The sequence below is a fragment of the Lates calcarifer genome, linkage group LG18 (genome assembly GCF_001640805.2).
Source record: "Lates calcarifer isolate ASB-BC8 linkage group LG18, TLL_Latcal_v3, whole genome shotgun sequence".
Classification (NCBI taxonomy): Eukaryota; Metazoa; Chordata; class Actinopteri; family Centropomidae; genus Lates; species Lates calcarifer.
The window spans coordinates 7,372,616-7,387,101 of NC_066850.1; the positions used below are offsets into that span (position 1 = coordinate 7,372,616).

General features: G+C 44.3%; 1 protein-coding gene across 1 annotated transcript in view; it reads left to right on the forward strand.

The window, feature by feature from the left end:
• pcloa (piccolo presynaptic cytomatrix protein a) overlaps positions 1-14,486 on the forward strand; it is a 55,916-nt gene that overhangs the window by 18,995 nt on the left and 22,435 nt on the right. The window contains exons 4-7 of the mRNA XM_051077675.1: positions 1,169-1,366; positions 4,024-8,128; positions 8,476-10,019; positions 11,586-13,656. Of these exons, the coding sequence (XP_050933632.1) occupies positions 1,169-1,366; positions 4,024-8,128; positions 8,476-10,019; positions 11,586-13,656 (7,918 nt within the window). The remainder of the gene's footprint in view (positions 1-1,168; positions 1,367-4,023; positions 8,129-8,475; positions 10,020-11,585; positions 13,657-14,486) is intronic.

A 14,486-nucleotide genomic window follows, 5' to 3' on the forward strand; every position in this document is an offset into this window, starting at 1 on the left:
GGTTCCACAGAGGAATGTTAGAACACTTGGCAAGACGTGAAATGAGGTGTTTACGTCAGAGTGAAGGCTGGTAGAAAACATGCTGACTATTACCCTTTCTGAGAGTCACTGTATATGTGTGTGTAAGTGGTGTGTGAGAGAGATGAGACCATACTACATGACTGCTCTGGTGTTGCCACATTGGCCAAGTGGGTGTGCACAATTGCACTGTTTATAGCTACAGATTTTTTTTCTCAATTCCAACATGCTGATTGTTTATCATCACTTTTATTTCCACTTAAAGCAAAGCACTACTGGATATTAAACTCCAATAATAGCAGTAGCCCATAAATAACAGCTCCCAGCTGGGCCTTCAGCCTTGGTATGTTCCTCTAGAGCCTAGTGTGTGTAAGTGAGTACCTGGGAATATACAACACAGATAAGACAGCCATGACAGGACAAATTTAGCAGAGCTTTAAGATGACAGATTTGTTTTCCATTGTATCCCAGGTGATTTTAAGGAGGAGATTATGTTCAAATTACCGTACTTAAAGAACAAACGGTGCTGAAAACATTCTTTAAATCAGCCTCTGCTAGGCTTCAACATTTGATTAGAGGTGTAATTGGAACTAACTAAACCGTTGCAGTTCACTGACTCACATCATAGACATGCAGAATGTTTTAAGATTTTTCAGCCTTGAATGTTTGCAAGGGAGTCAAAGGTTATAAACAGGATATGCGCACATTCTCTGTCATTTTTAAAGCCTATGTACCAAGCATACCAAGTAATACAATCATAAAAACACAAATGCACTTTCAAACACAGTCTCTCTGTTAGGTCTGCTACATGAAATGTCTGCACAGGCCACCCAACCCTCTCTGACATGCCTTGGTAAACCCCTGTCCCATTACCATGCATTATGCATGGGCCTATCTCTTAAGTCCCATAAATGTAAAAGCTTCCCTTGAAATAGAAGACTTTACGCTGGTGCCTTGTCACAATGACGTCTTAACCACGTAGAAACTGTTTGTTTCATATAACTGTATTAGAGTTAGAGAAAATACATCTAATTATTTCTTTTAATTATTCTCTGAGTTTCTAATTTTGTGCTAGAAATCATATTACAGGAGATTGTTTTTCAGAATTCATATTGATCATTAACAATTTGCTCATGTCTTTGTCTTACAGAAAGAATGGCTTTGCCTCAACTGTCAGACCCAAAGAGCCATGTCGGGCCAACTGGGAGACATACCACCTCCATCCATGGCTTCCCCAAAGAAGCAGCCACCTGCTCCTGCTCCCTCTGCTACCCCTGCCCCTGCTTCTGTAGATAGCAAACCTGTAGTAGAAGCAGCAGACCTAACCCCACCAGCTCCTGAGACCAAGGTAGCGCCCACAACCATTCCCACACCTAACAGCTCATTAATTTCACCTGATCATGATGCATCTCCTTCTGTTAGCGCTCCTCCTCCTGATAGCAGCTCTCAGGAAACACCACAGTCAAAGGATCAAAAACAACAACTAGCAAGTGAACCAGTATCTGAGCCTGTAATTTATCCTGAACCAGAAGTTCCAATTTCAGAAGGTATAGCTAAGAGTATCCCTGCAATCCCAGCAGTTGAACAACAGCAAAACAGTTTTGAGAGATCAGCAGAGGGCCAACCTCACCCTGAGACAGAACCATCTAATTCTGATCAACAAACACAAAGTGCAACTGTCAATGAAATCCCACCAATTGAGCAACAACAGATTAGCTCTGAGAAAGCTGCAGAGGACTGTCACTCTCAAATAGAGCCATCTAATGTTGAACAACAAGCACAGAATGCAACTGTCAGTGAAATCCCAGCAGTTCAGCAACAGCAGAGTAACTCTGCGACAGAGGACCTTTCTGTTCCTTTGGAAAGTGAGACGCAGAATCTATTGACTAATACAGGTTTAGACAAGACAACAGTCCCTGCTGAGGTAGAAATGGAGCCAAATCCCAAGATTACTCAGAGCGAGGCTGCAGCTCCGCTGACTGATAATGAGAAAGTGGAGCCCACTCAAGAAAAGCTTCCAGACATGACAACAAATTCAGCTGAGCCAAAGCCTGTCTTGATCACCAAAGCAGTCACACAGGAAGTTTCAGTTCACCTTGATTCAAAGCCAGATTCTATGCCTACAAATGTAAAAGAGGAGACAACAACAGGGGAGGAACTTAGTAAGCCAACAGAGAAACCCCAGATAGATGAATCCCAAGCTACTCCTACAGTTACCGCTTTAAGCATGGAGCAGACAGACATCACTAAAAAACTTGAGGCTGGGGTTGAGGTCGTAGAAAATGTATCTCCTGTAGACCACATTAACAACACTGAGGTCCTTAAACCTGATGAAACCCAGCAAGAATTAAAACAGGAGCAAGGAAAATGCACAGAATCTGAAAGTTCTTCAGTCGTGTCAGAAAAACATCCTGTCTCTGCTTCAGAGGAGAAAAGTCAGGCTAACAAAGTGGAAAAGAAACCCATTGAAAAAGAGGAGGAGTCTGAGAAAGCGAACAAGAGGAACATTGTTGAGAAAGTTGTTATTGAAGGGGAAACAGTTAAGCAAGAGATACATGAGAAGGCTTGTGAGGAAACAATAAAGGGTGAGGAAAAAACTGTGGAGGAGAAAGTTATTGAAAAAGAAACTGTTGAGGAGAGGGCTATTGAGAAGGCAGAAACTGGGAATGAATCATCTAATGGCAAAGCCTTTGAAGATGAGGCAGCTCAGAAGAATGCAGCTGCAGAGATGGTTACTGAGGTAAAAGCTGACAAAGGGAACGCTTTTGAAGAAGAAGTAACCAAACAGAATGCAGCTGAGAGGGCAAATGTCCAGAACCCTTTAGAGAAGGAGGTTAATAAAGCAGAATCAAGTTTAGCACCTTCGTCTACTGGAACAGAGCATGTTTCCACTGCAGTGGAGAGGAAAGAATCAGAAACAACAAGAGAGACCATCACTGAACAAATACCAACAGAAAATATACAGATACATAAAGAGATAGAGCCATTACCTCCCAAGGAAAGTCATGTTGAGACAGTATCGTTGCCAGAAAACTCAGAGGAGAAAGAAAAGCCAGTGGTCAAAGCAGAGAGTGCAGCACAGAAAGAGGAAAAGCAGACACTTATAGATACCATGTTAATAGCAGACAATAAATCTGAGAAATCAGTGGTTATGTCTTTTCCCCCACCTCCTGATTCTAAAGAGCAAGAAAAGGTCATTGTCAAGGGGCCAGTGCAAAGTATAGAGATGATGTCATCCTCAGTCATAATTAGTGAGACACAAGTCAGAGATAAAGCCTGTGAAGAGAAAGTCATTCAGGGTGAGGCAGAGGCTGGTTCACAAAAGACAAACTCTATTGCTGAAAAGCAACACGAGGCAGAGAGGGAGACGTTAGCTCTGACAGGCAGTGATGAGAAACAGCTCGAGAAAGTTGACGATCTGTCAGTCAAAGAGAAGGAAGCAAAACTTGACAAACAAGAGGATGACTCACAACCTGTTGCCGGCAATATCCAGGAAACTATTTCATTATCAGAGGCAAGCGGAGTCTGTGACAAAGATGGCACTGCAAATTTTGATGTAGGAGAGAACACATTATCAAAGACGAATGGAGTATCAGAGGCGGCTTTTGAAAATGTAGGTGTGTCTGTATTAGTAGCTTCGGTCCCTGTAGCAGAACCTGAAATCCCAGTCTCTGTAGTTAGTGAGCAGGACAAAGGCCCAAAGGAGGAGGACACTAATGTGGGGGAGAAAAAGGAGGCTAATGCACAGCCTCTGCAAAAGCCCAGTGATGAAGATGCAATTGCTGAGGTGACCATAGTGTTAAGCACAAGTAGTGGAAGATTATGTGATTATCTTTTTGCATAATTTGCTTTATTTCTGCAATACTTAATAAATGTATTTCAGTACATGTGAACGTCACTTATAAGGAAATTGCTAAAGTTAAGCAAAGTTCACTTCAGATATTTTTATTTTTCATTTCAATATCTAAGGAAAAAACTTATTTCTGTCTTATTTCAATCCAACAGGTGAAAACAGTGGAGACCCTGAAGGAGCCTGGAGATAAAGAAATGGCCACAAAGGAGGGCAGTCCAACCAGCCCATCAGACCTAGCAAAGCTGGAAAATACAGTCCTTCCCATTCTTGAGGCCCAGGCAAGCACGCAACCAAAGGATGAGGAAAAACTAACAGACACCCTAAAGACCAGACGTAAATTAGAGGTGCTTCCTCTCTCACCTGACTCGCCTAGCTCAGAAGATGACAGAGAACTTTCTGAGAAGAATACCAAAGGTACCACAAAGAAAAAGCTCCTTGTACCCATGGATGTCAGGGCAGATTCCTTGGATGATAGCAGTGAAAGTTTTGGAAAAGAAAGCCCAATGTCAGGGGATGATGAGGACTTTATCCGAAAACAGATCATTGAAATGAGTGAGAATGAGGATGCTTCCCCATCTGATGAGGAAAACCTTGTCCGGCGAAAGATCAGGGAGGATGAGAAGAAACAAATGGAACAGAAGAAAACAGAGGCTATAGAGAGGAGCACGTCGGGAAAAGCCAGGCGACTTACCAAGAAAAGCACTATAAGTCCAGATGATGATGGAGAAGAGAAGCAACTACATGGCTCATTGGATAAACCTGATATAGACAAAGAAGAGGGACCACAACCAAAAGAAGAGGAGTCTCAAAGTGGTACTGCAGTCCGCAAATTCCGAAGTATGGAGCTGAATGCAACCAGCAGCCCTATGTGCATAAATAATGATGATGGAGAACCTGAAATGGAAAGCCTTACAGACTCTCCAGATGATCGGTCTAGAGGTGAGGGGTCATCCAGTCTCCATGCATCCAGCTTCACTCCTGGGACATCCCCAACATCCCTGTCATCACTGGATGAAGACAGTGACAGCAGCAGTCCCGGCCATATCCGTTCTGATGAGGGTAAACAACACAGGAAAGCCAAACACAGACAACCTGGTCAAATGCTGCCAACTATTGAAGACTCTTCTGAGGAAGAAGAGTTACGGGAAGAAGAGGAGCTGCTCAGGGAGCAAGAAAAACAGAAGGGCTCAGGGAAAAAATCCAAGAAAGACAAAGAAGAGATTCGAGCCCAGAGGAGGCGAGAGCGTCCAAAGACACCACCGAGCAACCTTTCCCCCATTGAAGATGCCTCGCCAACTGAAGAACTGAGGCAAGAAGCTGAAATGGAGGAGATCAGACGATCATCTTGCTCTGATTTCTCACCCAGTATTGAATCAGATCCTGAAGGGTTTGAAATCCAGGCCGCAAAGATTGCAGCAGTCCAGAAAACGTATCAACTACCTATATCAGTATCTCTTCACTCCCCAACAGATGATCAAAACACTGATAAACCACAGAAAAAAACTCTTAAATCTGCTGATGAGGCTTATGAAGAAATAATGCTGAGGGCTAAATCTCCAACACTTGACAAAGGTGAGATTCAACCAGGAAAAGAGTCCCTTTATGGAGGCATGCTCATTGAAGACTATGCCTACGCATCTCTTATTGACAGTTCAGCAGCTGATTTGGGAGAGCCAGAGAAGATTGCTGTTCCTGCTCAGCCCAAAAAGCTGAGATCACCAGATGAAGTTTATGAGGACATGATAAAGAAGAGGAAGGAATTCATGCAGCTGGAGCAGGAATATCAAAACATGCAGCCTAAAAAGGAAAGCACTACTCCAGAAATTGTGTTGCAACCTGCTGAAAATACCTTCTCCAAAAGCAGCACAGTAGCACTGGGCAAAGACGGGAAGCCATTGTTGGATGCTGAAACTGCCTATGAGGAGCTAATGAAAAGAGTGCTGACTCCTGGAACAAGTCCAACCCAGCTGGAGCCAGAAGTGGAGGCCACTGCATCTAGAAGGGCACTCCACCCTATCCCAGACTTAAAGGTGACGCAGTGCTCTTCAGGAGAGTTGTCCTCTGATGATGAGAGTTTCATTAAAAAGGAAGATGAGAAAACTGCAGTATCAGACACAACATCAGCAACAGAAACCGAGCCTGTCATTGTGTTTTCTGAGTATCCTCCATCATCCACATCAGATCAGCAACCTCACACTGCAGTCACAGCATCCCAGGCAGATGTTGTGGACTTATCTGGTGTGCTCCCAAGAATGTCAGCCCCTGTTATTGCCAGTGTATCACCCTTGCCCACAGTCCCCCAGTACACACCCAGTATTCCCAGTGTAGTGTCAACTGCCCCTCCTGTGCCCCCTAAGCCAAGTGTCCTACGTAGGGCTAATTCTCAGGAAAAAACAGAAGTACCTGTTGCACCACCACTGCCTCCCCCCACCCCACCAAAACCCACTGTTTTTCCCAGGAAAGCTCCAGTTCCACTTCCACCTCAGGCTTCAGCAACTCCAGTCAGACCAGAGACAGTGGCTATGACTACAGCCCCATGTCCGCTTACAAGACAAGCAGTTACACCAACATACAAACCTCATGTTCCCCCTCCTGTTCCCCCAAAGCCATCCATTCCTGCTGGGATTGGCGAAAGCCACAGACCAGGGCATGGTGTCAAACCACCAATTGCGCCTAAGCCTGGCTCACAGCCTTCTTCACCTGCCCATGCCCCACATCCGGCAAGACCTACTGTACTTTCCACTGGCCCTACTGACATAGCCTTGAATCTGAGCCCCTCTTCTGAGAGCAAGCCATTTCAACCCTCACCAAAGTCTCCTTCTTCTCCAAGATATGCCAGCAATCTTCGTGATACGTATGTGGTCATCACACTGCCATCTCAGCCGAGTTCTCCAGTAGACTTTGTCTCAACTCAAGCTCCCTCAAGCCCTGGCCCAGCATCCCCTTCACACCAAGCACAGCCCCAAAATTATCACCAACCACAGCCTCAACCTCAACCATATCCACAGCAGTGTCCACAACCAACCCCTCCTCAAACAACCAGGGTGCCTCTGGCATTCACACGAGTCACAGAATCCATTGAAAGTCAAGAGATTTGTGGCCCAGAAAAACATGTATCTAGCTCTTGTCACATAATTGAGGCTATATCTGCCTCAGCACAGCCACCTGTGGTTATGCCTAACCTTATCTCCCAAGTGGTTACCACAGAAGTCCAAAGGACAACTGTCTCTGTAGTTCATGAAAGAACTCCACCCCCAGTGCCAGCTCCAAGGGCAAATGGTGTCCCAGTCTCGATGGAGAAACCTAAGCCCCAGTTGCCTGCACAGAATGGACAGACCTTCCAACCCTCCGAGGTGGTAGATCTTAGGACTATGAAGGTTGACACAGAATCAGACATGAACGGTGTGGATCTGTCTGCTGGCCCAGACTCAAGACGTCAGTCCTTTGTGACTGATGTCAGTCGTCAGAACAGTGCAGTGCAGTCACCAGTGGTCAACCTCAGTGCTGAATCATCCACTGTTTCTATAGTGACTGATAGTATCACCATTGTGACTTGTGCTGCAACAATCCAGCGAAGTGACAATGTAGATAACTCTCAAGCATCTTCAGTGCCCCTTCAGCTTACAAAAAATAAAGCGTTTGAGCCTGTTTCTCAAATTATATATCGGCCAATTGATTCTCAGCCCTCCACTAATGTTGGTACAGAGATACCTATTAACCTCTCAGTTGGATCAAGCACAGGTGGAGGAACTTTCCAGACCACCCCTGTCACTATTGCACCAACCTCTGTTGCAAGTTGTGCTGCCAATGGATTAACTACGGGAACGACTACAGTGGCAGGAGCTGTTGACCTTAGCACAACAAAACCCTTCAACACTGTGGTATCAGTGGATGGTGCTTCAGCAGAGGTGGTCACTGCTGTAATCACAGATGATGATGGCAAACCAGTGGATCTGACTGCAGGAAAAAGAGCTGTATGCTGTGATGTTGTGTACAAGCTCCCATTTGCTGGAAGCTGCACTACACAGCAACCTACCACGCCTCTGCCTGAAGATCGTTTTGGATATCGTGATGACCATTACCAGTATGACCGATCACCTTACGGCATGAGAGGGTTTGGTGGAATCAAACCGTCGATGTCAGACACTAACCTGGCAGAAGCTGGCCTGTTCTTTTATAAGAGTAAGAACAGCTATAATTTCAGTGGCACCACAGAAGGTGCAGTAGATCTTACCTCAGCAAAGATTTCTGATGCAGGTCAGTGCAGTGACATTGCAGACCTGTCACTTAAATGTCAGTTTGAACTGCTGCCACTCATTCATGGCTAATGTGGCAAACATTTTTTGTTCATTTTTGCTTTTTGTTTTATTTTGCATGGATTTTTTTTTTTTTTTTTTTGGGTTCTATCATCATCATACTTTTGCATGTGCCTGCATGCTGTTATTGTACATCTTGTTTATGCTTGTTGCACCTCTCGACATTGGAGTTTTTTTTCCCCCTTTACCATCTTTTTCAATATAATAATTTCAATAAGGCATGGCTTGCTTCAACATTGAATAAGTCTGCATTATTTGGACTCAACTGATATTTTTGACTTTTGACAGGTGAAGCTGTTGACTACTCCAAGAAAGGGACTTTCGCAGGAATGACAATTCCTCCCTATTCCCAAGCAAGAGTTACAAGTGCTGTTGGTACGCTGTTTGGTACAAGCAGTGTCTTGAGGTCATCAAATGGGGTGGTCTATTCCTCTGTTGCAGCACCAATCCCATCTACCTATGCCATTACCACCCAACCTGGGTCCATCTTTAGTACAACATACAACACCCTGTCAGGTATGCATACCAGCGACACCATGCCTTCCCTGTCCAACCTCCAGAACTTGCCACTTACAAGGTCCCACAGTTTCCTGTCCACCATCTCCACTACTGAAACAGAGGAACAAGGAGAAGCCCCACTAAATCTGGAGATCTCTAGAGGGGGTACTACTGCTGCAGATGCTGTCACCACAGCAATAACCTCTTTATCCCTTGACACCTACACTGATGCATCCCTGGAGGCCATAGCTGCTTCACTGGAAGCTCTGTCTTCACCCATGGTTCCTGGGGATGGCCAGTATCAGGCAGAACGTGAGAGGCTAGAGATGGAGAAACTCAAGCAACAGCGTCTGGCTGAGGAATTAGAGTGGGAGCGCCAGGAGATTCAGCGGTTCCGAGAGCAAGAACAGCTCCTGGTACAGAAGGAACTGGAAGAGCTACAGGCCATGAAGCAGCAGATCCTGACCCAACAAGAGGAGGAAAGACAGGCTCACCTAATGATGCAGAAAGAAACCTATGCCCAACAACAGCAGCAGCTTGAGCAGATTCAAAGACTCCAAGAGCAACTGCGTGTGCAACTGGAAGAACAAAAGTTACGTCAGATGTACCCAGGCGGAGACATGCCAGGGCATGGCTTGCAGGAGGCACTTGTCTTGGGACCTGATGGCACAGTACTAGCCCGAAAAATCACAGATAGTGGGTGCCAGACAGATGAAGAGGATGAGGCAGTCAGCAAAGCTTACACTGCAGGGAGGAAAAAGAGAAGTGCTAAAAAGAGTGTTGACAGTTGTGTGCAGACTGATGATGAGGATCAAGAGGAATGGGAAGCTCAGACCAGAAGCCGACAAAGCCGACCACGTACAGCCAGGGGTGATAGGGGAGGGCAGTCAGAGATGTCTCTTCAAGCCCACACTGAGATTTCTATACAAACAGATACAGAGGGGAACATTAGAATGGACACCCGGATGGAGCTGTCTGATTCTGAAAGGACCTCACCAAAGAAACGACCTACCCCCTTAGAAATAGGCCAATCTCCTAACCTCAAAGTTGATTCCTCTACGCTTCAAGCCCCTCCTAAATCTCCAAAAGTGCTCTATTCCCCCATATCCCCATGCATATCCCCAAGCAAATCCCTTGAGTTTGTGTCCTATGAGAAGTCACTGGGTGATACAAGTCCTCAAAAGCTAAGAGGAAGTACGGATCCATCAAAAGCCTCTCCCGCAAGTCCAAGGGGACCAAAAGCCATGCAGAGATCCATGTCTGACCCTAAGCCCATGAGTCCAACAGGAGAAGAAAAGGCAACATCTGGCACCCAGTATGGTGATAGCTATACTGTGAGTACTATAAATTTGACCAATATAACTAACTAAAAATGTTGTTCAGCTGTTAATGGAGAGGTATTTCTAGCTTGAACAAATTTCTTGATAAAACATCACAGTAATGGTTCTAAGTATGGCTTTTTTTTGTCATTTAATTTCTATGTTATCCCCTTACAGCTACAGAATTAGACAGTTACACTCACACATGAGTAATTATTTGTCCAGTGTAAACTAGAAACAAAATACAGTTTTTATCTATTATTCCTGTGGATTAATACAGTGCAAGAATTACTGCTCCATATAAAGCTATGCATAAGTCAAGTGTCTTGCAACATCAACAAAACCATCCTTCATGTCATAATCATGTAGCTATGATGGCTTAGTGGTTAGCATTTCTGCCCCACAGCAAGAATCTGCATGCTCTCTTCATGTTTGCATGAAGAAACTTGCACATCATTGTGTATGGCATGGATGTTAGGTACTGGGAATACTGCAGCCACTTTTCTTCACCATAGAGCTGTCAATTGCTGCAGCATGACTGCTTAATGCTCTTAAACAGTTGGATGCAAATGAAGAGGAATAACTGAAAACACAACTATTTAATAGATTGAACTGAATGGCGATTCAATAGAAGACCTATTTTCTAAGCCTGGAACACAAGTAAATGTAATTATACTTAAATCAGTCTAATGCTTGGAATAGCAGATATCCTGCATTCAGTGCTATACAAAGGTGATGTTTACTTCCTGTACCTTGGTATGACCTTAGCCAAAGGGATGTACCCAACTTTGCATTCTGTCAATAGATTAGTAAAGTTAGAATAATTTTTAAAGTTACCCGGTGAAGACTTAGGGTGAAAAGCTTAAGCTGGTGTATTTATCATATAATTGCAGTATGCACTACTGCCTAAATACTGTTTTATGAGTGATGAAATCTAATGTTCAAAGCTGTAATTAGATTTTTTTGTTTGCTGATGTACATAGGGGATCATAGATATAAAAGAAACAACTGAATAGGTTGTGCATACCCACTTAAGCATCCTATGTTTTGCTCCTGGCCCTCATGAGGTATGGAAGTCAGTTTTCTGCCTGGGCAATTCACTGCTGAAAATCTCATACATACATACATAAAAGGATAGGAAATAAGCTGAGCTTGCAGGAAAATACTGAGCTGTCAGAGATCCATAGAGGCTTAGTGTGAATAAATTACTTTTTTTGAGACTACACTTAAGATTGTACAATTTAGTGAGTAGTGAGTAACATCTATGAGCAGGAATACACATCTTACTGGGATGGACAAAGGTGATCAATGCACTGTGTTTTCCAATAACCTTTCATACATTAGAATATGCCATGTTCATGTCTTGATTTATATTCAAGACATTATTTGAGTACCATAGAGAGACAAGAAGTAATGCCTGTCTCCCCTTTTTTTAATTTTATCTGAGTAATATAGTTTGGAGAAAGTCACTTTTCAAATTCTTAAGACTACATAACCAGCTGACTCATTTATTTTGAGGATAAGAAAACTTTAATACAATTCCTAGAGTGTTAATAAAGTTTTCATTTATTTTTCCTGCAGGGGAAAGGTTCAGGTGGCACACCAACAGGCACTCAAAAGAAGGTGAAGAGGACTCTCCCCAATCCACCATCAGAGGATGAGTCAACAACCAGTGGCCAGACAGCATACAGCACTGGTTCTGCCCGTCGAAGAATGTGCCGTAATTCCAACATGGCACGTGCCAAGATCCTACAAGACATTGATCGTGAGTTAGATCTGGTGGAGCGCGAGTCATCCAAGCTCCGTAAAAGACAAGCAGAGTTAGATGAGGAGGAGAAAGAGATTGATGCCAAGCTTAGGTACTTGGAGATGGGCATTAATCGGAGAAAAGATGCCCTGCTGAAAGAGAGAGAGAAGAGAGAAAGGGCGTACTTGCAGAGTGTTGCCGAGGACAGAGACTACATGTCAGACAGTGAGGTTAGTAACATTCGAGAGACTAGAGGTGGGCGTGGTGGTGGTGAAGATGAAGAGATTGAAGGTCACGGTCTTGAACGTCCCAGGACAGCTCCTCAGTCAGAGTTGGACGACTTTGTCCCACCTCAAACCAAGCACGAGTATGGAAAATACTCCCAGTATCAATATCCTCAGAGCCAATACCAGCAGACTCTCTACCAGACTCCCCAGTCCTACCAGTCTCATTCGATCTATTCTTCTGTCCCGTCACTCACTAGCTCCCAGCAGCAGAGTTACCACCAGATGCTCTTGTTACAGCAGAAAGCAGCCAGACAAGCAGCCCTCCTCTCAGAGCTGGATGCAACTAAATATGATGTCATTAGTCGCCAGCCTGATCCCACATCATCAGCTTTCCTGGGAGTCAAGTATGACAAATACGGCAACCACCTTGATCTCAGAGCCTTGGAGGTGGGAAGTATAGCAGGTAGCCCCATGTCAGCTGTCTCTGATTCCTATTACACTGATGTTGATCACCATACACCTCGGAGCTATATGCTTCTGGAAGATGCTGCAGAGCTGGCTAAGGGCTCCCCAGGTCTGTCTTCATCTTACAGTCTGGCTGAGAGAGAGCTAGCTAAGGCAGAGAAGTTGCTGCGAAGGAGTGCTGCAGATCTGGGTTCTACTGACTATCTTGGATCCACCTCCAGACTTCATACATTCGGAAAGACCCCTGATGAAGAGGATACAATGGAGGAACCTTATGAACTGAAACTCCTGAAGCAGCAGCTCAAGCAAGAGTTTAGGAGAAGTACAGGTGGGACAGAAAACTTAGAACAACTGACAGGTCTCTCCCAGCACTACTACACCCCAAGCACTGGCATCTCTAGTTACTCCCAAAGACACTATCCAAAGTCAGAAAAGTACAGCATCAGTCGACTTACTCTAGAGAAGCAGGCAGCTAAACAACTTCCAGCATCTATGTTGTACCAAAAACATAAGACTCCACTATTAGATCCCAAAATCTCCTCAAAGTACTCCTCTATTACAGACAGTAGAAGTCTGGAAACAGACTATACCAGCTATCTGGGGTCTACCAGTGCATCCCCAAGATCCAGCCGGCTTATGCAGGATGAGATTACCTTTGGCCTTCGTAAGAATATTGCTGAGCAGCAAAAGTATCTTGGGTCCACCTTGGGTGCCAACTTGGCTGGGTCACTAAATTTGGGCCAAAGCTTGGGTTTGGACTCTGCTTATCCTAGTGGTAGCCGCTCAAGACCCTCATCCAGGCCCACATCTTGCTATGGCCTGGACTTGTCCATCAAAAGGGATCCTTCCAGCTCTTCATTGAGGCTTAAAGGGGATGGTGAAGCATCTGGAGATGGACCAAGCTATCAAACCCCCTCCGGTCGCACCAAACCCACCAGCCTTCCTATTGTGCAAAGTGGACGTGGCCGAATACCTATAGTGGCCCAGAACTCAGAGGAAGAGAGTCCCTTGAGCCCTGTTGGGCAGCCCATGGGCATGGCCCGTGCATCAGCGGGACCTCTGCCACCCATCTCAGCTGATTCAAGGGACCAGTTCGGTTCCTGTCTGTCCTTGCAGGACTCCCAGCAGCAGCAACATATCAGGGAAGAGCCAACCAGGGGTAGGGGTTATGTGCTTCTGGATGACCTTCAGGGCACCATGTCAGATAGTGAAGGTAAAAAACAGACTTGTCACAGTGTCACTCTTTTCCTCTTTAATGTTTCACCCTTGAGAGTGTCTGGTTATGGTTTGTTTTGCATGCAGTTAGTCATAATGTGGAAAATATTTTGTTATTGTGTATTTATTGAAAGTCTGCATGTGTCTGTAGACATTTTCTTGGTTTGGTTAATAGATCTTCTTTTTATTTTCTGCTGTCAATCTATTCATATCTGGTGTGCATGCATGCCTTTGTATACTTTACTCTATGTCTCATAGGGTGGGCTTGAATGTATCTTTATGCATGCACTGTGTTTCTGTCTGCATTCCACTTATTGTGTAACATTTTCCTGTATTAGTTCACTGCATGACATTGTTCAGTCTAACTTTTCATTACAGCTACATTATAGGGGAGGTTTCCCCTTGCGGTGGTATATATTTTATATAGAGCATGCTGTCATTTGTAGCCGTTTCAACTCGTAAAGAATATTTTCAAGATTTAGAGAAAATTTTTCCCACTAATGATACACTGAAAAAGTGCCTCACCACTTCGAAAATTTACATAATTGGTCCAGAATTCTTTCAACTGAGCCAGTTCTACTAAAATTACTCTTCAGTAGATTGTAGTATGACAGCATGTTGTACTGTAATAACACCAACACCACATGGATTAGATTTTTGGATAGTTGATGTGTAATGTGGATTGTGGGTCATGGTGTATTTCATGATTACATCTAAGTTTAGAAATATATTTGTGGGTTCAGTTATTATGATACTATAGGCAAGATCAAAACTTCAGCTCTTTAATGACAAATAGTTTGAAGTGGATGCTTCATCATAATAGAAGGA